This window comes from Phaenicophaeus curvirostris, chromosome 1 (genome assembly GCF_032191515.1).
Source record: "Phaenicophaeus curvirostris isolate KB17595 chromosome 1, BPBGC_Pcur_1.0, whole genome shotgun sequence".
Taxonomy (NCBI): domain Eukaryota; kingdom Metazoa; phylum Chordata; class Aves; order Cuculiformes; family Cuculidae; genus Phaenicophaeus; species Phaenicophaeus curvirostris.
The window spans coordinates 74,547,937-74,573,872 of NC_091392.1; the positions used below are offsets into that span (position 1 = coordinate 74,547,937).

General features: G+C 38.5%; 2 protein-coding genes across 2 annotated transcripts in view; both read left to right on the forward strand.

The window, feature by feature from the left end:
• LOC138724325 (patatin-like phospholipase domain-containing protein 2) overlaps positions 1–25,936 on the forward strand; it is a 520,777-nt gene that overhangs the window by 250,570 nt on the left and 244,271 nt on the right. The gene's annotated exons all lie outside the window — the stretch shown is intronic.
• Positions 1–25,936, forward strand: part of MPPED1 (metallophosphoesterase domain containing 1) — a 65,229-nt gene that overhangs the window by 25,382 nt on the left and 13,911 nt on the right. The window contains 1 exon segment of the mRNA XM_069865343.1: positions 11,051–11,303. Coding sequence (XP_069721444.1) covers positions 11,051–11,303 — 253 coding nt within the window.

Sequence of the window (25,936 nt, forward strand, 5' to 3'; positions counted from 1 at the left end):
TAGATTGTAGAACAGAACTAGCTGATTTTGATCAATAAACATCATCCCTACTTTTAAGTTCTTAATAAAAAATAAATGATAAGTTCTTAATAAAAAATAAAAGATCAGAAAAGCTCTAGGCTTAGCTTTTCTTTTGCTTTACTGTTCAGTCTTGCAAAATGATGGTAGTGATTTTTCTTCCTCTCATCACAGGTATTTTATATTTTTAGGTTCAATAATACTTAGATTTAAAACAGATTAAAGTTGTGTTGAAGAAGAAAGAAAATTAGCTTCAGAGCAGCAGAAGAAATTAGAAATTATAAATTGTAGTCATGCCATTTTGACCATCGGTAATTACACTATTTTTATGTTAATGTAGAAACCCCTTGAAAGAAGTATTTAAGCACTAATTATCTATTTACAAAAGAATGGCTTTGGAAATGCGGTGAAAAACATTGAGCTGTGTAGGGATTTAGAACAGATGTCATTTTTAAAACACTGGGCATACTAAAAAAGTGTTGTTTTTTATTGCATTTCTTAAATCTGCAATGGCTCAGATCCATTTGTACATCGAAGGCATGTCAAATTTGTACACACTACAGCACAGAAGAGTGCACTGCAACATTCTTCCAGTATTTCTCAAGCTCTGGGGAGTTGGTATGTCCTTCAGACTTCTGAATGTTAAACTGCCTGCCAGGAGTCTCAGGGAATATTTAAGCTACATCCCTGTATTGAGAAGGTGACCCAGAACAATGGTTTTTCCAGATATTCCTCCCGTGGTAGTGGTGAGAAGCTGTAGAAGCTATAGGAGTAGCAAGTGCCAAAGGGTCCTTCCTTCCTTCCTTCCTTCCTTCCTTCCTTCCTTCCTTCCTTCCTTCCTTCCTTCCTTCCTTCCTTCCTTCCTTCCTTCCTTCCTTCCTTCCTTCCTTCCTTCCTTCCTTCCTTCCTTCCTTCCTTCCTTCCTTCCTTCCTTCCTTCCTTCCTTCCTTCCTTCCTTCCTTCCTTCCTTCCTTCCTTCCTTCCTTCCTTCCTTCCTTCCTTCCTTCCTTCCTTCCTTCCTTCCTTCCTTCCTTCCTTCCTTCCTTCCTTCCTTCCTTCCTTCCTTCCTTCCTTCCTTCCTTCCTTCCTTCCTTCCTTCCTTCCTTCCTTCCTTCCTTCCTTCCTTCCTTCCTTCCTTCCTTCCTTCCTTCCTTCCTTCCTTCCTTCCTTCCTTCCTTCCTTCCTTCCTTCCTTCCTTCCTTCCTTCCTTCCTTCCTTCCTTCCTTCCTTCCTTCCTTCCTTCCTTCCTTCCTTCCTTCCTTCCTTCCTTCCTTCCTTCCTTCCTTCCTTCCTTCCTTCCTTCCTTCCTTCCTTCCTTCCTTCCTTCCTTCCTTCCTTCCTTCCTTCCTTCCTTCCTTCCTTCCTTCCTTCCTTCCTTCCTTCCTTCCTTCCTTCCTTCCTTCCTTCCTTCCTTCCTTCCTTCCTTCCTTCCTTCCTTCCTTCCTTCCTTCCTTCCTTCCTTCCTTCCTTCCTTCCTTCCTTCCTTCCTTCCTTCCTTCCTTCCTTCCTTCCTTCCTTCCTTCCTTCCTTCCTTCCTTCCTTCCTTCCTTCCTTCCTTCCTTCCTTCCTTCCTTCCTTCCTTCCTTCCTTCCTTCCCTCCCTCCCTCCCTCCCTCCCTCCCTCCCTCCCTCCCTCCCTCCCTCCCTCCCTCCCTCCCTCCCTCCCTCCCTCCCTCCCTCCCTCCCTCCCTCCCTCCCTCCCTCCCTCCCTCCCTCCCTCCCTCCCTCCCTCCCTCCCTCCCTTCCTTCCTTCCTTCCTTCCTTCCTTCCTTCCAACATGTTTGTTTTGGGGGGATTTGTTGCACTTTGTACTAATACCACGGTTGCTTCTTTCCACTGATGGAGTAGAAAATATACAAATTTCAAGATTTTGAGTCTTTGGGATGACTCACCTAAAAATGTCCTGTGATTTTCATAGATATTGATATCCCTGACCCCCACAATAAGCAAATGAGTAAAATACCTGGTCTTATTCCAGCTAGCAGATAAGTGTAGCTTTAGGAACACAGTGCAACCCAGAAGTGTAGAGAGAAACCAGAGGACTGAAAGATGTAGAATATGATTCTGTGAACTGTCATTGCCTCTGGTGGAGATATTTAAAAGAGCCTTAGGAAGACAGGCAATCAAATTCTAGTCAGTCCTCTTCAGATTTGACAACCTCTTTAATGTTGCCCCTTGTAAAACTGTGAAAATGATGCTTGACCCACCTACCATATGTACATGTTGTGGAAGAGTAATTATGCTCAGTGCAGCACTTGGAACACCTATTGCAAAGCACTATACACAAAGATTAAATAGTGTTATTAGTGCTGTGCACCCTGTACAGTGACATCACATGCAGCTCTCTGTAGTCTTCCCTGCCAGGAGGTGGTAACTGGGAGATACTGAAAGCACCTTTGTGGGATCTGAAGATTTGAATAGAGACTTGTGTCTGCAGAGAGATTCATGTAGGAAGTCTAAGTATTTCATAATTGTTAGTTTTTAACACGGTTCTCTTATCTCCTTTGCTTTCATTGTTCTCAGACACATGTTGTAGACCAGAACCGAGAGTATTCTAAAGGACAGAAAAGCTGTGGTAGAAGTGTATCTCCTTGGAGAGGTATATTATTTAACACTCTAACTATTCCAGGAAGTAAAAAGAAAAAAAAATATTTTTGCAGATGGGCCCTGTGGGTTACATAGTTGACCATTCTCAAACCATTAATTGCCATAATCTAAGTGGACATCTGAAAGGAAGGTTCAACCTTGCAGTTGTACAATTTTCTACGCATGTATTACTGACCACTAGTGGACAGAAGGTACAGAGCTACATAATCTTCTGGTTTGACTCACCACAGCTTCTCTAATGGCCTAGTTTGTAGCATGCATTGGATTGGTTCTGCATAATTACAGGGCAATTAAATAAATCATGATAAGAGGAAGCCGCATTTCCTTTAAAAGTAGTTTTGGCCAATTATTATACATGTGTGTAGGTACATATAAAACACAGTATATCAAAGAGACTAAGTTGGACTACTGTCAGATCTTTTAAATTTTATTTGCCTTTATCCATTTATTTTAAGAAATCCTGTTTTGCAGATGCAAGCAGTATTGTATGTGTTTCCTGTTTTATTGTTTGATATAATTACTGGCTTTTACAATGCAAGAATGTCTAGAGCTAGTAGGTTACAGATGACTTAGGGGGGAGTGTTCATTTACAATGTTATTTCAGATTACACACCATACAAAAAGTATGTTAATGTGAATTTCCCAGACATCAGCCCCAGTGTTTAAACACAGAACTGTCAAAGAGATGCTAAAAAAGCAATCTGAGACAGTTATGCAGTCTTTTTACTGTATCACTCACTGCTGTATTCTGAAAGGTTGAAATGAGAGGGAAAAAGCATTAAGTGGGCACTTACATGATTGTCACTGCTTTTAATGAATACTAAAAATTCTACTCAGTACAATACCAAGAAAGAAGCAAAGCACATCTGCTTCTACAAGTTTGCATTTATCGTGGCGCAGTCGCAAGTTGATAACAATTGTAAGCTGCAAAGCAGGTCACTGGTTGATAAAGATGCCTAACCTCTTACTACAAGAGGATCTTGGAGTATAAACATCAAGCATTTGCTTTTGAATTATTTGCAGTGTTGATCTAATTTGCAGAGAATACTTGCTGACAGAACGGCATGAACTTCTAAGCACACAAAATTCTACTTTGAACAAACTCCGATGTAGAGAAACAGCAAACAAAGGCACATTGTTCAGTGCTTTGCATTATAAGTTTGTAGTTCAAGTAATGGTTCCTCAGCATTTCAAGTTACTTTCTAAAAAAATATGTGCCCCATAAAAACGACCTGCTGTGGTTTAGAAGTTAAGAATTGCTGTAATAATTTTTTAATTGGTGCGTAAACATGCAAAAACTGAGATGTTCAGTTGATTTTCTTAATTAGTAATCTACAGTAATGAAAGGAATAAACAGACCTGTTACTATCTAAACAATATATGTACTCTTACACACATTATATTACCAGAACTACTATCAGATTCTTCTAATAAGCAAACAAAGGGTAAGAAACTTCCTGAAGAGGGCTTTCCACAGCTGACAAAAGCTCCATGTATCTAGTTAAGGAGTTATTAAGGTAATACCATCTGGCAGTATAAGCTAAATATGATATCCTAGGTTTTTTGATAGTAAAATAATCTCAAATAATAATAGATGACATTGACTCAGGAGGTTGATTCAGGACAGAATATTTTGTGTGATGAGTTATTCTGGGAGCAGAACCACTGTTGCCTGACCTCTTGGATTTTGTGTTGTAGTCCTTTTGTGGGTTCTCAGGTGTCCGGCACGCATAAAGTGTCTCATTCCTTTGGAGCCTCTCTTTCAGGCTGGACATAAGTCTTCTTAGATACTTAGTTTCATAAAACTCAAGGGAACATAACTATCTTTGCGGCTTTTACTCCTCTGCTAAATGACTTTTCCATCTGTTGGGCATTTTCAGAGGGATATTGAGAGACAAACATGCAGAAGTGTAAAGCATCATACAAGTTTTATTTCTATGAGAAAAAGATACCCTTTGCTAAAACTGCTAAATTAAGTGCAAGATAATGTATATCCAGCATTTTTCTGCAAACAAGGGAAGATTGCAAAAAGGAAATGACAAGAGAAAATAGGGCAGGAAAAATGAAGAATTATATAGCAGAGAAGAAGGAACACAAAGGGGAAAATACCTCATCTAGTGTTGAGATAGAGGCTGAAAGATTGGATGGTGGCTTGGAGCCCCATTCCAAATTGGTGCAAGGCAAAAGTTGGATGTGACCTGAAAGAGAAAGCCCTGAAGCCCAGCACAGAGCAGAAGCCAGTGTGTTTCTGACAGAATTTTGATGTGTAAACTTTTCTGTTGTTTCCAAAACCAAGTAGGATGAAGTGGCAAGAAGTTGATAATTTTAATTTTAAATAATTTTAATTTTAAATGCTTTTAATTTCTTGCAAGCTAGCCATTATCAGGAAGAAAAGGACTTATTCTAGAAAAAAAACCGTGAAATTTTCCTTAGAAATGAAATTTTTATTCACCTCAAAATATTTTATACTGACATTTTGCTTCATTTTGTTTCCTTGGTAATGTCAGAATCACTACATGCATTTCCAAATATAGCCCATTCCATCCAAGTGGTACTTTAATAATTTTAACTTCAACAGTGTTCTGTATTATTTTTTTTTCCAACTAATTCTAGGTGTAGTTCAAGTTGTAGGTATATTTTAGCAGAAGCTTCTCAGGTGCTAAGAATGGGGGGATCCCTGGTCTTTGGGCAGAATCACTTATCTTGTTTTGACTAGTCAGAGTAAGAGATCAGAAAAAAAAATGTAGCTTCCCCCCAAGTTCAAAACTTTTCCTTTCTTGTTGGTTTGAAAATACATCTTTGACTCCTGTAGCATATGTTCTTGCATGTATTTCTTGGCACTCCTGAAGGGCAGATCTATTTCTTACATGCTTCCTGCCTTAATTTTACTGGGGAATGAATTTTGTTCTGGATATGTGCGCAGAATTCCTGTGACAGCCATAAATTTTCTTTAATATTTTTGTGTACATAGAGTTTCTGTATTAATACCAAGTTTGGTACCTGCCCACCAGCGAAGCCATATGCTAGCATCAAATGTTAATTGGCCATCAGCTGGGTATTTAGTCCTACTCATCTGCTAAATGGATAGTATGAGAAACTTATACCAAAGTTAATGGAACATAATCTCTAGACCTTTTAAATTGCTCGTCTACCATAGATTTGTTCCATTAGAATCACAACACCAAATGACTTTTTATTCTATTTCAGCATAGCAGGCTCTTTAAAATTCTTGTTTGTTTTCCAGTGTAGGCTGACAGAAACCTAGAATCACACAAGATGTAGGGGACCTCTGGAGGTCATTGAGTCCAGCCTCCTGTTCAAAGTAGGTCTAGTTAGAGCAGGCTGCTCTGCACTTTTTCCAGGTGAATTCTGAGTGTCTCCAAGGATGGAGATTTCACAGCTGCTCTGGGCACCTGTTCCACTTTTTGACCACCCTCATGGTAAAATTCTTACCTTTTATCATGTTCCCACTTGTGTGTGTTGCCTGTTGTCATATCTGTGTGTACCTCTTGAACCTAGCTCTGCCCTCTTTTTATCCTGAGATCAGGTAGTTGCAGACAGCGATAAGGTCTTCTCTTCATCTTCTCTAGGCTGAACAGACTCTGATCTCAGCCTCTGCTTGTATGTCACATTCCCCAACCATCTTGGCAGCTCTCTGCTGGACTTGCTTCAGTTCATCAGTATTTTTCTTTTACTGCGTAATTCAGCACTGGACACCACACTCCAGATATGGTCTCACAAGTGCTAGATAGAGGAGAAAGGTCACTCCCTTTGTTCAGTTGTTTTCACTGTTACTAATACAGATCAGGATGCGGTTGGCTGTCTTTGCCTCAAAGACTCATTGTTGAGTCTTGTTGGAGTAAGTTACCCCATCTTAGCTGCAGACCTCTGCGTTTACTTTACATTAAGTTTATAAAGTTCCTGTCAGCCCATTTTTCCAGCCTTTGGAGGTTCTTCTGAATAGCAGACGTGCCTTCCAGAGTTGGTTGGCAGATCCTTATCCCTAATTGGGTATTATCTGCAAACTTAGTGATAGCACACTCCATGAGATCCTCTAGGCTGTTAGTGAAGAAGGAAAGCAGTATTGGCTCCAATATCGGCAGCTGAGGAATACCTCTAGAGACTGACTGCTGGACTTTGTACCACTGAGTCTAGCCCTTAGAGCCTACTATTCCAGGTGATACTCAACCCATCTTATCATCCATTCTTATCTCACCAATCTGGCTACAAGGATGCTATGGGAGATAGTGTCAAAGGTTAAAATCATGGTGGACAATGCCCAGTCCTCTCCCTTATCCACAGAACCTGTCATCTCCTCATAGAAGCAGTTGTGTATGATTTACCTGTATTAAATCAGTGATGGCTGATCCCAGTCACTTTCCTGACATTCATGTGTTTCATGACAAATCATGGAAAATTACTTTGTGGGAGACTTGTTCCATAATTTTCCCAGGCTTGGTGTGAGGCTTGACAGCTGTAGTTTCCTAGGCCCCTCTTCTTGCTCATCTTGAGGATGAGCAGGACATTTGCCTTTTTCCACTCATTGGGAATCTGATCCGCTAGACTTTTCCACTCCGATCCTCCAGACTTTTCAAAAGTATTAGACCTGTTGTAGATAAGTGGTAGGCCTATGCCCATCCATAGCACTCCAGTCAGGTGAGCTATCCCACCACCATATCTCAATCTCACAGATATCACAGCACTCCACTGTGCATGGACTTCCCATGCTGTGTGTGTGCATACAGGTACCTGAGAGGAGTCCTAGTGCAGCTGTTTTTAGAAAGGTAATGAAAGAGCCTTCACTATCTTGTCATCCTCCAACTGCTTCATCCCTGCCTCCTTGCCTTCACTTCTCTTCACAGCATGACAACCCTTCCGCAACACACAATTTAAAACTCCTCCCATTGTATTAGTGAACCTGTTGGCAAGACATTCTTGCTCCAGTTTTCCAGGGAAATGCCATCCCTGTGCAGTAGTCCTTATTCTTCAGAAAGGATTCTGTGGTCTTAGCAGATGAAACCCTGCAAGCAGCACCAGCCACACAGCGTTGTGTGGACTGTGGGATGCATACACTCCCACCTGGGCAGTGAGCCCCCTCGCTGGGAGGACTGAGGAAGTACTACTGCCAAGGCTGCATCCCCCTCACTGTTATCTCAGGGCTGTCAGTCATCCGTGATATGCTGAAGGTTGCTCTAGTGGTACCATTGATACCTACGCAGATGAGCAGTCAGGGAACTTAATGTTTAGCATATGGCAATTTTGAAAAAGAAGGAGAAGAAGAAAAAAAGGGAAACAGCTTAGCAAATGAAAATGCTAGCCAGTTCTAAGGGAACCTGCTGCAATGCATACATTGTAGCCACTGCTGTATTTTCTTAGCAAAATGTAGTTATAAGAAGACATGAAAAGCCGCATGAGTGAGAATTCAGCATTCTCAGCTCAGTTTGTTTAACCAGGGGCAGGAAAGATAACTGATGTCTTTTCTATCCAGCTTGTCATTAGCACCCACTAGCAGGTGTCAGGATAAACAGGTTGACCTAGAAGTGTTTGAATTATCTCTGATCAAGAGATGGTGGTACAAAAACTAATAGATGAAAAAGTAATTGTTATACAGCTATGGACACATGTAAAAACACAGCCATACAGACAGCAGCTATTAGGCTATGGGCTCTTAGGGAGGTCTGGGTTCTGTCCAAGGACAGAGACAAGGCTACGAATTGTGCAGCAGTCTATGCCTATGTACTTGTGTTGGAAGGCCATGGTGGAGTAAGAAAATATAGAATAATTTAAATAATAACATAAAAAGGAAAAGTAAGGAGCTGTAGGTTAGAAGTAGGAAAGAGTTACTGCTTTAAGGTAGTTTTCCACTAGATATTGATCAGACACTGCTAATGTTTGGTGGATCTTAATGCTATAGAAGGCATTTGAAACATTCAGCATTTCTGAAGGTGTTGGCACACCATGTTGAACTGTGGTCCTGCTGCAGTGAGTCAGTGTTGGTCCCTCTGAGGTCAGTAATATGCCTTTAGTGCAAAGAGATGTAGCGTGCAGTGTTTGCTTCTGCATATGAACAAGAGTGAGCATTAATAAGTATGGATCGCAGTGGAAGCAAGGAAGATGGGAAGAGTGTAATCAGTCCTGTGATCTGATAGCTGAGGGTCTTCTTCTGCAGCCACTCAGCTGGTTTCTTATACATATAGTTCACAATGGCAGTGCAGCCAAGATGAAGCTTTCAATGATTCATAACTTAAGGTTGACTTCGCACTTTGAGAGCACTTGGGGTGAAAAGCGGAGCATGTTCATAAGTCTTCTAAGGAACAAAGTTTAAACAAAATATTGTTAAATTTATGTGCAAGCATCAAAACGTACCCATGTTAGACAAAAAGTTAAGATGTAAAGGTAGAAAAAACCTCAGATTTACGGGGTAAAGAAGGCTTGTGGAGACAAAGAGAGGAAAATAAGTTTAGTGAGTTGCTGCGTGGTGTGGAATGAGAGAGAAAAAAGACTGAGCTGCAAACTCATCAAAAACACAGTTGTTAATTGAAAAGCTGACAGACCTGTAACTACAGCAGCGCTTCTGGCCGCCACTATAATAAATGTAACTGTACATTTAGAGTAATTTGCTAATTTGCCTAAGTAACACCCATAGACAGCAACATGACATAAATACATTAGTGGAAGCAACAACTATAACCAGCTTGTACAGGTTTTTGGCTGCTAGACGGATGGATCAGATGAGCTGGAAAAGATTTACAAAGCAGAATAGAAATGGAATTGCAGCATATAGGATTTCTTTATTTGCCTGTTTCCCAAGGACGCTTTAAGACCTGTAGGTGCCCAAGCATATTGTAGTGTATAAGAAACATTTTAACTTTTGTGTGCATGCGTGCACATGCCTGGAAAACTTGTAAAGGTGGAGTACACATCTGCAAAATGCTAAGCATTTCAGAAGCAGAAATGATAAAAAATATATCTCAAGTAGTTTTTCAGATAAATAAACTCTTGAACATTCAGACTGTAATAACAGATATCTGAAAAGAGTTGATGTGAATAAAAATTCTAAAGGCAGGTATGTATTGGGTCCACAGGAAAGGCTGGAACCTGTATGATCAGTTTCCTAATGCAGGTGTTACAAGTGTCTAAAACTTAGACTTCACAGTTACCCAGATCATTTTATTTGGCATATAATGAGTTCAGCTACATGGCATCTCCTCTGTGCTAGGACTGCTCTCTGTCTCCTGCTTCTATCATTCTGAGTTATGCTGTTGCATTTTTTCTTAAGTCCTACTCATGCCAATCTTTCCCACTGCATCTTGACTGATGTTTTACATTCTCTAAACATCCCACTTCTAAGTTAGGCTTGGGGTCATCACTGAAGGTTTCTATGTTATCAATTATACATTTTTAAAATAAAAAGTGATGTTTGCTGCTATGCAAGGTGGATCTCATTTTCAATACAATATTTCTTTCTGCTTCCAGTCTCCTCTTCTGACTGTCTTCATCCTGATGTAAATCAATAGTGCAGAAGCAAAGCTAATGAAAGCGGCTTTACACAGTTTCTGTCTTTGTTTCCTTTCACATATACCTAGAAGGTTTCTATTAGATTTTTTGAGACAAATGATGTCTGCTCTCAAGGGCAGAATCTAGTTGATAATCAAATGTGGAGTCAGGTGGAAGTTTCTGTTGCAGTGCTGCTCTCAGGAAGAACCCAGGAATGTGGGCATTTATATTCTTGCCTTCAGCAGGAGGTTGTACAGTTTTTCACTAAATACCAGTTGTAAAAGATTCTTGAACATGAGTCACTTTAAATTATAGTCCGTGGATCTAAGGAAGTTACTGAGAGAATGGAACAGGAAAAAACATGGGAAAGAGGCAAACTATGAGATTTCTCAGTGGGATGTGGAGTTTTGACAGCTAAACCTAATCCCTCTCTTGCTTGAAGGCTTGATCCTGATGTCAGGGTAAAGAGGGCAGCTAACCACTCTGGCTGAACCAAGTTCTGAGTCTGTAAGACCTCCTCAGTACAAACTGATAAAAGACCACAGCTCTGGGATAAGAAAGCTTACATTATTTTATGAAGCATTACGGCCAATCTTCATTGAACCCTAATTTCTGTCAAAGAGTTATCATCACTGTCACAGTAAATGATACTTGCAGCACAAATGGCAATTAACTAGAAGTAAATAGTAGAGCAGAAGTCTGCAGACTGGTTTTTAAGGTTGATGAGTTGAAAGTAGTTTCAACACATTAATACTAAGCATGCTAAATCATAGCGTGCCCTGAAAAAGACAGTCATATAATTTACCCGAAATCATCAGGAATTACAGCAGTAGGGATATGCTTGATTTGCTTCAAATACGTGAGCGTATTATAGGAATTGATAATAGTTTGTGAGTCTGTTTTCTTCTGTCAGTTTTCCATTAAACAAGTAATGTGTTTGTTTTTCACTGTTTTAGGTAGCCTGCCCTATGAGTACAAGATTGTGATAGCAGGAAATCATGAATTGACCTTTGACCAGGAATTCATGGCTGACTTAATCAAGCAGGACTTTTACTATTTCCCCTCTGTTTCTAAGCTGAAGCCAGAGAGCTATGAAAATGTACAGTCTCTTCTAACAAACTGCATCTATCTTCAAGACTCTGAAGTGACGGTGAGGGGATTCAGAATATATGGCTCCCCTTGGTAAGCAGGTTTTTTAAGCGTAAATAAAAAATTTGTTGATTGCTATCACATCAGACATTTTGTATGCATCAGCTGTATTTGGATTGCTGTGTTAGGAAGAAAAGTAATACTCAATTTGATAAAATTTTATATTTTCTAGTAATGAATCATTCCTTTAACAAAATAATGTACTTACATATTGGTATTGTTAACCAAATAGTGGTAGGGAAAAGCTAACGTGCTGTTCAAACTCTCAGCCAGGAGCAGTTCTCGAACACAGTCCATGTGTGCGGGGGGGTTGTATCATAAAATATGTTTTCTACACTTAGTGAGTTTATATAATTGCAGATTAATTTTATTTCAAGGTTGTGTTCTTTTGACAGTTTCCATACTACAGACATTTTTTTTTTTTTTTGATAGGAATGGTTGGACTCGATGATCCGGTGGGTCTCTTCCAACCTGGTTATTCTATGATTCTATGATTCTATGATTCTATGATTCTGTGATTCTACTTAAGGCTCATTAGTGTGTACAGCAGTCAATGCAGCAAGCTTGTTTCAGTATTTGTTTAGGCTTTTTTTTTTAATATCCCTCAGAATCTTACTTTCTTTTATACAGTAATAGCTTTTGTCAAGGTATAGTTGAGCTTCTAAATGAAAGTCAACAAATCTGTGGCAAGCTAATATATTTTGTGGATTTTGCACTACTGCATAGAGTGAACGCTTATAGCTCCCTGACAGTATTGTTGACTGAGGGACTTTGGCTTCCTGACTTCCACCTTGGACTTTGTATGTGCTGCTTCTGTGTGTCTTACTTATGTTACATTACTATGTTTATTTCTGCTAATGGGACTGTAAATTCAGTCTTTCATGAGCATTTGGTATACACTTAAAATAAATTAAAATTTATTTTAAAAGGCAGGTTTTTAAGGGAATCTAATATTCTTCTTTTTAAAATCACGTCAGGCTGGAATGTAGCAAACAAATTGTCAAGCCTGATGCATATACCTCAATGCGAATTTTCAGTGTGAATAAACTGTGAAATCTCTTGGACTTTTTTTAAATGAAAATTGGCATTTTCCCATTTGGTTACTTGAGATGGGTGTTAATTTTTTCTGAGCTTATTTCGCATTTGTCTGCATTAATGTCTTCCCTCTTAGATGCACTCTTCTCTCTCTCCCTCTTGGATCTCCAGATCTTTCTGTTCTTTTTCTAACCTACCCACGTGCTGTGTTGTAGTTCGTCATCTTCTTCTGTCTTCTATGTATTCAATCAATGTACTGGTTACTTAATTTTCCAGATTATTAGGGAAGATATTAGATGGTATCAGTCCCAATATTAACTTCTGAGAAATGCCACTTGGCATCTCTTACCATTTTGATGTTCAAATGTAAATACTGTAATTATGTTCTGTTTACAATATGTCTGGCAACTTCATATCTTCATTGCAATATTCGTAACCGGGCACAGTATTTCCACTGTCAGTAATAATCTTCCAGGCAGTAAAGTACCAAAAGTCTCATTAAAGTCTAGATAAATTAAATTAAAACAAAACAAAACACTATCTATAAAGTAGCACTAAGTAGGGGCTAAAGGAAACTATTTGAACTTTCTGTGTACGATTAGATCTGTAAAAATCTGTTGAGAAAACTTTAGTCCACCCACTAACCCATAAATAATGTTTCTGTAGAATCAGATCTGCCGCCTTCCTTTTGTGCGCCAATCCTGTCATTTTACACAAGTTGCCTAAGCTATCTGGTGTGACCTATTCTTCATGAAAAAAGATTGCTTTCCATATTTTATGGATCTTCGAGTTACGTCTAAACTTCCACACTACATGTCTCACAGTGTTGCTAATTCATCTCCTACCCACTTACAGTCCTGGAAGATGCATGTTGTAAAGTCCTTTGAAGGTCTTTGCTTACTCCATATGATTTGAAGTCTTGTTGGAAGTCTTTAAGCCAGACTGTTGTGGGTTTGGAGGTTTCTTCGTTATTATGCAATGCTGAATTAAGTTTCCATGCTAATTGATGTCATAGCCAGTGAAAATGGCAACAATGTCAATAATGGCAATAATGTCAGTCTTCATTAGTCTATCAGAATAACAGATGCAGAAGTAACAAAGTGACATCAGCCAGCCCACTAGTCAGAAAACTCAGGAAGAGAAACAGCTATTTTGTGTGGGTTAAACTAGCTGCCTGCTAGATTGAAAGGTGTAATACAAGTCCGTGCCTGCTGATCACTACTGTTCTTTAGCATTTCTTTTTGCTTCTGTACTTCATTCACCCTGAAAAGAGAAAAGATTAGTTTGTCATAGCCTCTCTGAGAAATCAATCTCAGTTTCTTTCTACATCATAATAATGTAATCTTTAAAAAACTGCAGAAATTTGGTGAACTTTCTATGGTGAAACTTTTTTTGCCCTTGCATCATGAAGCCAGTCCTGTAGAAAATGCTTATGAACCTAGTCAAGACTAGTGTAGAATCCTAAAATAGTTTCTTTTCCAGCCTTGTAAATATGCTTTATGAAAATAGCTTTTTGAATTGATTTGTTTCATTGGAGAACTCCTACTTACAGTTTATGTTTATTGTCCATACATGACTCTTATTTAACGAGATGGTGAGCTATCTAGAAATTAAAAAGCTGAAGCTCCAGAAACTGTCTTTCCATTTTTTGGTTACAGCCCTGACCTTTTGTGTTACTTCATGCTTTGTAAAAATAAGTACTAGCTGGGGATATCCCTCCTTTGTGATGCAGGTTAATCAATAGTTGTGAACTGCTTTGAGGCTGCGGGAGTAAGCTCTGAGTGAATGCCAACCAGCAGTAACATGATGTGTTTACCTGTAGCCATCTGTGTTTTCATATATGACCTATATACAGGTAGATTGTACTTCTGCTTAAGATGTTTTAGTTGCAAAGTAAACCATGAGAGCTTGCCAGTCTCTATTCCCTTTTAAATATGTACTATTTGTGTGTGGTTAAATATTTTCAATAGCACTTGGGTATTTTGATCTCTATTCTAAAACTCAGTGATTATTTTTAGTTGCAGAGAAGAAATGGGACACTGACTTGTGTCAGAAAGCAAAGCTTTAACTCTCCTGGGCTATCCCAAGGGCAAGATTTCAAGTTCCAGATTGAGTCTCTACTCACTAGTGAAAATTTAACTACTTTAAATGTTAATTATGCCAGTATTATCATCAAGGAGGAAGCAGCCATTTTGAAATGCAAAGCATGAAAGCAGCTATATAGGAATTGATATTTGCAACACTGGTATCTTGGACCACAGATTATCAGTGTAGATGATGTGGGAGAGGAGTATAAAAACATTAGATACCTCATGAGAAGGTTTGGAATACCAAGATGGTATAAACGTCCAGAGCAATCTCGAATTTTAAAGATGTCTGTGTTTGGCCTAGGGCTGATGCTTTTCACAGTGCAGCATACAATGTTGGTGACCAGATCTGGATGAGCATGGCATCATTAGGAATGCAACACACTTCCTTCTAGCAAAGCTGGGATGCTGAGAATTGTAGTTATTTTTTTCCCATATAAAGCCTGGACACCATGATTTTTTTTCATAAAAAGCTAGGCACAGGAAGATGCACTCTGGTTTCATCCCAGCAAAACCCAGGACATGGCCAGGACACTGACCTGGGAACAATCCTGTGTAGGGAATAGCCGTAGTTGCTAGGAATGTAAAACGAAGTTCCTTAGTAGCATTTATTGTAAGTTGGAAAGATACTCATTGGAAAGCACTTTTAAGCACCCTAATTTATTCTAGACTACTATGAGAAAAGTCAAACTGGCCGACAGAATAACGCAAATAGTTCTATGTAATAATCCCATATAACATACTTTTGACTACTAGGCATGCCCAAAGATGAACCCTTTTCCCATGGAGTTTTAATTTGTTTTTCAGTAACAAGCAGAATTGTAATGTAGAAGTCAAAATGCAGCAAGTGGGATCACACACACAGGTAACACTGGGGAGGTGGCTTAGAATCCATCGTTAGGTATTTTCAGGACTTGGGTAGCCAGTCATGGCTGATCAGGTCTAGTGGTGATTGGTAGTAGGGACTAATAGGTTGCACTAAAGATCCCTAAGGGTCCTTTTTGTGAAATGTTTCTGTGATTCTGTCAGTCCCACTATGGAACTAGAGCTAGGTGTCACTGTTGATACCTGAAATGAACAGGTATCATCAAAGTCCTTCCAACAGGAGGTTTTGCTATTGATAGCAAACTCTGTACAGGTCTCGACAGGTGGTTTGGAAGTCAGGAAGCTGAGATAATAATTGAAATTAGAATTTAGATTTGAAGCAGAAGGTTTTATCTGTGTCATCAGACTGGTTATTATCTCTATGATGATGTCATTCATGGAACCATGTTAATGAATGTTTAATGAGTATTTTGATTATAGATTTTCAGCCTTCAATTACAGTTCACTACCCCCACAACGTGTTGTTATTATGCAGGTGGGAGTTTTAGTACAGCTATAGCTGCAACAAAGATAGGCTATACAATCCATTAGTACCTTTGCACTGCTGAAGATTTTATTTGCACATTCACATACTGTGTTTGCACAAATAACCCCTGATGTGTTCAGTGTGCAAGATCTGCTATGCTTGCTGAATGATTCAGCTATATATTTTTCCTTTTATAGTCATTATTCACAATTGCCATGTAAAAATAAATGCCTATAAAGGTGCTCGTATGTTTTTGTATCAACATGAGTACACCTGTCTGAGGTTCATATTTCTATGTGTGATCCTGATTGTTGCTACATCTGCTTTTCTGCTGCACAAGGTTCCAATAATGGACTCTGCTCTGCTATGTGTTTTTCCATTGTGTTTTTTAGAACTCGGTGGGTAAGTAATTTGGGTCTCTGTTCTGCTGCATGCAATAACTGATGATAAGACCTGAAGACTCATAAATTGGCCCCTGATCAATAACCAGAAGCTGCTCATGTCTGTCAAAGGTTATACTGGCTGTTCCCCCAATGTCTAACATTGTACCCCTTCCTTAAATTTGTAGAAGAGATGTGTAACTGCAGAAGAACAGGTATTCTGTGTGTATGTTCTGATCCTGTGGAAAATGGCAGGAATTCCAGTGGCATTTTCTATTAATAGGTGGATCATTGTGCATTAATGGCAGGGTCAGAGTATACATTTTACTTGACATAGCAAGAGAAAGACAAATGGCAGAAGGAACATGTCTTCTTCCTAGTCACTGAATTTCCATAAATGCTTCTAAGGAGCTCTACACAACTGCGGGAGTAACTTTGGTCCTCCTGCTTTCAAACAGGTATACAAGGTAGAAGAAAAGTGTTTCATCTCTTTTTTTTTTTTTTCCCATTTTCTACGGTATGGGAAAGGAAGGGACAATCAATGCCTTTTTGCCAAACATATGACAATTTCATTATTCTAGATGACATATTGGCCTGGATAGCTTAAAGAAGCCCTTTAGGACGAGATAGTCTCCAGACTCATTATCCAGAGAGTGGATTTTTGCTTGGCTTTGATTATCTGTAGGGATCTATTCCTGTGAAACAGAACCTCATTTTTCTTTTTGCACAATTACAGTTTTCCCTAGTTTCTATGTATTCTCATTTCCTCTTTCATTCCTTTGTTATAGGCCATCTGGAACTTAAGAAACTTTCATTTCCCATTTAGGGAAAATGGAAGAGCAAAGATTAATATCAGCTTAGAAAGACACTCATGACCATTTGTCCTGAAGTGACAGATGCCTGGGCTGGAGTCATGGGGTTTTGTAGCTTCTCTCAAAAGGAGCGTTGGTTAGAAGTGGCCCCTGAATATTTACACACGGGCCAACAGCTCTAGTACAATATTGTTGTTCTCATAATGGCAACAGAGTGAAGACAGTTAGGGGGGGAGTGTGTGTGGGGAGTAGGTTTTTTTTCTGTTCAAGTGTTGGTTTTGCTGGGCATAGCTTTCTGGGTCAGGGCCATTCAGCGAGCTCTGGCTTTGTCAGAGAAGATGGCCACATTCCTTCCAGGATGAAAGACTTCAACCTGTAGGTTACATTAGTCACTACCAACCACCAGCTCAGCCCAAAGCAACCTTGACAGAGGGCTTATTCTCCAAATCGTCATCCCACTTTGGTGTAAGGGCTGTAAATCTTTACAGGCTGTTGGTCCTTTATTGATGCACTGCAGCTACCTGTACTATAGCAGTATGCAGCCGAGTATCTTTACTCAAGCTTTATAGCCCAGTGTGATCGGTAGTGCTTTGCTATAGATGTGTAACTCTGACTTCTTGTTTTGTCTGATGTGTTTTTTCATTGCCAAGTAGGCGACTTTGTCATACTTTTCGTATGCTCTCTCTCTTCTTTGTGTGTATGTGTGTGTGCACACATGTGTGTACACATGTGCACCTTGGATAGAAAGACTTGTAACTTCCATGTGGATTTGGGATCATTTAAAAGAGTACGCAAAAGGCAAAATGTGGCAGTCTTCTTGTTCCACACAGACTCCGGGCCACCCATACCCTGGGTCTCCGTTTCAGTGCCTTCCTCCTCCATCTTCTCAGGAACAGTTGTAATAGTTGTTTCATTCCTCCTGAGCTCAGTTTCCATCAGTAAAATAATGTAGCAAAGATTTATAGATTCATTTCATGAGAGGGACACGCTTTCATTTTGCCAGTGATGACTCATCCAATGTTTACTTTCCCAGGCCTTGTACAAATCTTTACAGTCATTGAGGTGAACATCAATTAAAATGAAACTGTATTAAAATAAAATATTGACTTCATTTAACATAATAGACTTCCCAAGTTATGTGTGACAGAGCAGCTGCAGCAGCAGCAGCAGCGCAAGTTGTTATGTTGCAGGTTTCATTCCCTGTAAAATTCAGAGAAAATAATAATTTCTGCCTCAAAGAGACCACTCTGTTTCTTGGGTCTTATGCCTCCTTTCAAATCTGCAAAAAACCCTATTCAGTACCTTCCCCATGACTAAAATATTATAGGGACTCAGAACTGTGTTGTTGGACAAAACTGTACTAGAGTTTTTTCTAGGTGAAATACTTAATCCTCCTACGTTCTAGTCTTTCTGCAGTCTCATTTGGTCAAAAGACAAAAATACAAATGACTGAAGTGCAATTGCTTCTGTACTGTTTTCTAAGGCAATAAAATACCACTTTAGGATTTTTGCAAACGTCAGATTAAGTGGAGTTTTGAGCAGGTGGCTGCTTTTCATATTCAGCTCTGTCAGTGCTACAGTTTGTATGAATGGATGTGGAAATAAATGCAGGATGTGGATGTATTACAGAGTGCTGGGTTTTGGTAGCTCAGAAATGTGTTTTTAAAATGGTAGATGTTCCCTGATTTTTAAAGTTGGGAACTGTTTGGAGCTTTTTTTAATTAGTGACTTTATAGACTGGCAATGTAAGTGAGTAGTTCAGGTAGACTGACACGATTCTTGAAGAAAATGAAAATCACAAGTGGGAATAATAGACTGTATCTGATATTTAGAATTGAAGCATCTCAAGTTGCAGAAATTCTGGGGAGAAGGTTGATGTCTAAGCCTGCCTGATGTGGCTATATTACTGTGGTTAGGATGCTGAAGATGTTTTATTTTCAGGCATTCAGTAAAAAGTAGGTAGGATGTGAGAGATGCACAAGAAATGGCAGTGTGTTTGAAGAAAGATAGCAAAATTCATCATCCTGTTAAAATATATTAATTAACCATCTGAGGCACATCGATGCAAGTTTAATTGTATTTTAGTAGAACGCTGGAGTGATATTGTTTTTTCCTCTTCCATAGTTATTGGAAACCATTTTACATTTTGGAAGTGCTGCTTCTAAAAATACTTTAAACCACAAATCACTGTGGTTTAGTTTGTAGCATGCAGCATTTGGAAGATGAGGGAAGGTGGTGGTGATATTGAACTCCTGAAGTGTGAAAGGTTTTCCAGTTGCAGAAAGTGAGTTAAGAGTGCACTCGTACTGTTCTAAGACCAGAAAAAGATCACTGGATTGTTTTCCTCCTGACTTTCTTTTCTTATTTTACTATTGGCACTTCGCTAAAATTGGTGCATTTCATGTGATAAACACATCTGGGAAAGTGTTATTTTTAAGTGACTTGGAAATACAGGAAATGTGAGTTTCATTCAGTAAGCACTAGGTATACAGGTGCTATTGCTCATGTGAGCAATCATTTCGAATTCAGGAGAGGTTTTTCTAGTGAACACCATGGTACAAATTAAGTGAAATGAATTAGCAAGAATCATTAACATGACTGAAAAAAATGTGTATGGAACAAAATAAAAATTTCTTACACTCCAAGTGAATTCTCTGTAGCGTGTTAAAAGAACATAGTTGTTCTTAACTAATTAAACTCTGCAGTTGGTTATGTGAGCAAATGAAGATGTAAACTGAACTACACCTGTTGTAGCTCATAAACATCATCAGTCAGACCAGTGTGATAAATTCTAGTTATTATGTGCTCATGAGAAATTTTATTTTTCCATTTCCCCACAAGATTTTTTTGAAGTCATAGCAATTTTGAGTATCCCTTTTTTTGCCTTTTGTTGTTAATGAACGTTCCAGAAAATGTTTTCTGTCAAACCAAATTTCTTCCCAGAAGCATTTGCAAACATTACCCAGGGCTGAGGAGTCTGGAACAGGTCAAACCTATAACAGAATAGTCACAATAGAGGAAAACCAGTAAGTCAAACAGCTTTGCATGCTCCTTATTTGTACCTCTTTGTGTTATTAGGGATATGGATCAAATATATAGTACAATTCACAGTGATATCTTTGGCTTCAGTGAGCCTGATCAGTTACTGAAGCCAAAGATATCTTTGCATCCACTTCATGGTTGTGTTCCTTCAGTGAGTCTGTAAAAATGTGCAGGACATTACACTGCCTGTGTGTGCTTGTGTGCTTAATGTAGACCAGCAGTTATGTTAATTTCACATAAGATTTTTGGGCAAGTCCCATTTCTTGTAATGTCTGAACACATTTGTGTGGCTTTGTATTTCTGTATGTGAGTGGGGATTTGCATTTGCTTGTTTTCTTGCAAATGTTTCTAGCTTTAGTTAAATTTCAGAGCAGTCGAAAAATATATTGCTTTAGTTTAATTAGCTTGCTAGGAAAAAGTCCTTTCTTGGGCAATAATTATTAGTTGTGTATTATTAAAAGGAAGTAGTTCACATTCAGTTAGCAGAAATAATTCAATCTTCTGATCCAGTAAACTAGCTCACTTTGGATTCAGCCGTTTTTTAATTTAAGACCTGTAGAAGAGACCTGTAATTTCTCTACAGGGAATTGGCTTCACTTTCTTGCAGTTCATAAACCACGAGAGTGAAATTGCAATCCCCCCCAGCAGTTTTCTCTTTATTTTTCACGTTTTCTTAAAAGTTTAATTTTATGAGACAGAGCTGATTTTAGAGTTTAAAGTGCTTTTTTTGTTGTTTTGGTGCTTTTTCCCCCTTTTTTCTTGAACAAAAGGACTAGAAGCTCTATCTGTAGTCTTAGACAGCAGCAATTTCAGGATGTTTCAAAGATGTAAACACAGTTGGGTACTGCGATGAGCCCTTTGGCAATATTCCAAGACAAACACAAATAGCTAACTAGTTTGGAGCGGATCTACGTGGAGCTGATCCTCAGCTGGAGTAAATTGGCAGAGCTCCACGGGCTTTTGAGCCATTTACACCTGGTGAGAATCAACCTCCCTACTTCAGGGTAGCTTGTATGTCTGCCTTTTCCTTAGGTTTTTACACAATAGGCGTGTAACTACAGCGAGAAGTAGCTGGTAGCTTTATGTTGAGCTCCAGACAAAGAACTGTAAATAGAGCTACCATCACAGGAACTAATTGTAGCACAGTTATCTCAGTTCTTTCTCTTTACCCTGACCAGATTTTAAGGGGAAAAAGTAAATTACCTCTTGTTGTGAAGCTCTTTAATATCAGAACACTTCCTTTAGATTTGTTGTTCATAAATTAGTTTTATTTAATAAATCAGCATCATTTAATATGAATTAATATGAGGATTTTCTTCTCCAGTAAGAAAGTAACTTGGAACCAATGTTACAACACAGAGCTGCACCTGTGGGTGTCAAATATTTCTAATTATGTAATTTACATCGGATGAGTGTATGATTTTTTTTAAGGTTATCTCAGAATTCCTAGCTGGCTGAGTATGCACGTAGGCATTCAAGCTGTACCTTTTTGGTGTTGAAAGTTGTAACGCAGCAGTTGGTTTCTGTTGCAGCACTATGGGGAGAATTTAGGACTACAGGAAAATGAGAACTTGGAATTTAGGTTGGCTTGGATGTTGTTTCGTTCAGGTAGAAACATGGTATATGAAGAATCAGTATGTGCTTCTTTTAAAAAAAGTAAATTCATCTGTTCCTAATTGAAGATGTTAAAAATAATACATTTTATGCATATATGCACATGTGCTGTATTAATTTATTCGTTTTGGAAGCATTTTCATGCTTGTTTAATTCAAAATGGCTTTGAATTTTTGAAGGAAAAGAAGGTAAAAAAACAAAAAGGAAGGAAAACCAGAAAAGAACTGGCAAGCAGTTAGTCCATATGGCCTAATTACTCCTAGTATTTTGAGAAAAGATATTAAACTTGGTGAATTACTAAACTGAGAAGTGGCTACTGTGAGGGCCTTTTTTATTGATTCTCAGTGCACCTATTACACATTCTATGTATTGTAGTCATGTTTCATCTAGTAGAGTCCCTCCGGGAGCTGCGTTGTAAATAAACCCACAAGTATAGCATCTTCATTTGAAGGGATATTTTATCTCCTCAGTTAGCAAACTTCTGCAAAGTCTTAAAGCACTGCAGTAAACACTAACTAGCTGTATCTATGGAATAACGTTCTTTTCTTAGCTGACTCATTGTTTGATAGTGAAAAAATGTAAAAATGCCATGCATAGATGGGTCTCAATTTTTTTCCCCTACTGATTGGCCCATTCGTGACAAGTTTTACATTTAAAATAAGATGGTGACTGTACTGTGGACAGGGGCTGTCAACTCCTCCTCTCTATTGACGTTTCCTCTTTCTATGACTGTCAGCTATCATTATCTGAAGTACAGTCTGGATAACCTGGTTGCCCTTATATTTTCACATATTGAGAGGTAGAGACACTGGGGGAATAGTCTCTGAGACATCAGGAACTCAAGACCTAGCCTTGCATTAACGCCATAAGATCATACTGAAAGTCTATACAGTTCTACATCTGTAACGTCAGCACTGCAACTCTTGGGTAATTATTTCAAATTAGCTTTTACATTTGTTTGTTTGGTTTATTTTATTATTTTTAAAAAATATCAGATGGGATATTATCATTTGGCTCCAAGCATTTGGTGTTGGCATGTTTTAAATTCAGTCTTTCATTAATTTTTCTCCCTACCTGTTATCTTGTTATGAAGATAAAGTAGATTTCATTTTATTTTTCATTGTTTTATAACAGATTAATGTTTAGAAATGATCAGCTCGTATTAGTCACAGCTCATTCTTTCTTCTTTCTAGTCAGAGATGTATGAAAACCTTTACTAAACAAAAGATGAATGATTTCACGTGTAACTCAAATTGCAAAAGAAGTAATTACTGACAAAGGGCCATATTCTGATTTTTATCCTCCTTTCCTTTTGTGAAAACAATAATTTAATTTGATTCAGAGTTTCAAGAATGACAATTTTGGATGCAAAGCAAGTAAGGCAAAAAAACCCCAAGAACATGGCAAACTTCCCTGTGGAAGAAATGTTGTCTTCCCTGGACAGAAGACTGGTAGTTGATCTGAGTTCAGTTTTCACTACATCTTCCCAAAGTAACACTGCAAGCCATCTAGTGTCTTAGCACCTCCATTCCCTCCCTTCTGCTTTCTCCTTTCCATCTGCTCGGCTGTACTTTGTGGCCATGTATTCCAGGGTACAACCTTATGTGAGATTAACTGAAATTTGCATTTATTAAAGTATAAGGCCTTAGGTTCCATTAAAAAAACCTGTGGTTCCAATATTATGAATGAGTGAATCTGATTTTCTTTTTTGTGTAATTCAATTCTTTAATTCACTGCTTTCATACCTCTTCTCTAAAATCATAACACACTTGGCTCTCTCATATGGAAGTTAGTCATAATATAAGTCTTCTCATACTCCTCAAAACTTCTGAAACCTGGTTTTTTTAGATCTCAGTGATATTGTTGAAATGTTTAGGTGCCAAATTGTTGAATGGTATTTCAAAGCCTATGAACAACAGTGCCCTACCAGTCCTTCTTAGCACTGATGGCCTAATAGCTAGTTTTGTCCCTGCTGCTTTGGATGGTCCAAATGAGAGGAATGAGAGGAAGAAAAGACAGAAAGATGAGTGTTATTTCACAACTACTTTTGATGCAGAAACAGACAATACCCCACAAAAAAAAAAAAAAAATTGGTGGATTTTCATGATCCTTACTTGGCAAGAAAATTCAGTAAAAAACAGTAGAAATAATCAGTGAACTGGATAGTTACTTACTGAGGAAAGGCTAAAAAGACAGTCAGAGATGTTGAGTAAATTCAGCTAATGCAGTGATGAGGGAACATATGAACCTCTAAAGGATGTGAACTGCAGGCAGACAAGGAAGGTATACAGTGTATATAATATTGTATACCGTGTTCACATGACTGTAGCTAGTTATAACATTTGTAATCAAGAGTAGTTAAAATGAGACTCAAACCTCCAACAGTGAGATTTCTTGGGCTGGGATTCAGGATGTATGGGAGTTTTGCCTGTGAGTGCCACTGCTGAATCTAACTGCTTTTTGGTGCTCCGTGGACCTTGACTGATCACTTTTAACAGAATGACTCAGCATGCATAGTCCAGTCTTCTAAATACTGAATATGTGCAGCTCTGCACTTGTCAGAAAGGGGATTAGGACTGTGAAGACTGATTCACTCAGTTCTTTTCCCATTCAGCTTCTTTACAGTAACTAGCCAATATCTGTTTATTTTCCTATCAGAGAAAAATGACAACTGTTGTGGAGGAAAGACTGGAGCAAGTCACATTTGTTTGTGAACCTTTGAAACTTATTTTGTAAGCAGAGGAATTCTAGTCAGAGAGCCTGCCTTTCAGCTGCAGAAAAGATTTCTGTAGGAAACTACCAAAACAAGTGAGGAGGTGCATTGTGTTTTAGTTCTGCTTTTTTTACTATGAAGGTGTTTTCACCAAACCCTTTGGTAAGCTAATGGCTGTTCAGTCAGTTACCACCCGTAGCTCCCTGGGTATGGGACTATGTAGGGAGTTTTCCCAGAGCCAAAGAGACTAATTGCATGCCTGCTGGTGTCAGGGTTTGCCTTATTCAGATGGACAACCTAGATGCAGCTGCTGCAGTAAGTCTTGCAGTCCTGAAGTTCTTGTGATAGCTGGTACCCTGCAAGTACTATGGGCAGTGCCGTGGTGCAAATATTTCTTTGACTGCCTGCTAGTTGCCTGCCATGTTTGTGGCCAATGACCAAGTACAGTGGAGTGTCCCCCTGAGCTTTTGAGTATACAGAGAGGGAGGAATCTGTTCTTTAGGTTAAAATGTGTAAATTGAATCAAGGTAATGAAGAATCAGATTTCACTTTCTCATTGCTTGGTATGCAAAAATCTATGCACATTGATAGTTTTCCCCAGTCAAGTATCCTTTTTTTTTGTGTGTGTCCTCTTTTTGTCCATCTACCGAGCAGATTGAGATGGTACCAGTGGTTTAAAATTTAAAACCTTCAATTTTCACGTAAATTACAGGTCAAATCTGTGCACTGCATCACCGCCCCTTACAGTAAATCAAATGTAAAACTAAGTTATCCTTCATTTAAATGATAAAAGAATTCTTGGACTACATGGTAGCTCTTTCCAGTAGTAACTGAATAAAAGAAGAAAACCTAATAAATAATTAAGGTGGTAATATGTTTGACCACTTTTTTTTAGGATGACTTTTTTCTGTTATTATTGTAACAGAAATGCTCCTTTCAAAGACAACTAAAGTGCTAGTGATAGCTAAGAAGGTCGTTCCTAGGAGGTTAAACTGGTTTAATTAGAATTTATGAGAAGGTTACCATAAAAGTGCAGAAAGATGTTAAGGGGTTAACCTATAAGAGATTACATTGTAGTCAGTGTTCTGTTAAAGTTTGAATTAATTTTTCCCATGGGTTTTTCACATTCTAATTTTCAACTAAATGAGACATCTGTTTCAGAAAAGGAAAATTTGCTATGGTTGTCATAGCAACTATCATTCTGTAAGAAAATTATTCCAATGGTTACTTTAGAACAGAAAGATAGAAATTCAGTACATAAAGCAACATCCGATTGCTAGTACAAATTCTGATAATTCAGCCCTTTTTGGATGATAGATTATTTGACCTGCAAAACTTGTTCATATGTTTTTAACATAAGGTTAATTGTGCTGTAAACAAATTCGCTTCCAATATATTTTCCCCCTAGGGTCTTATATTTAGACAATCATTATTCTTACCATAATAATAATACCACTGAATTTCACTAGTATGTGGTGAGACTCAAACTGTTCACATTAAGAAGAGAAGATCAAAATCAAAGTACATTTCCACCCATGGGTGTTTTGCTTCAGAGGTGGAATACATTAATAGCCTATGTCTTTAATTGCCAAATATATTTTTCTTGGGATTCTTTTGAAAACAGCAGATTTT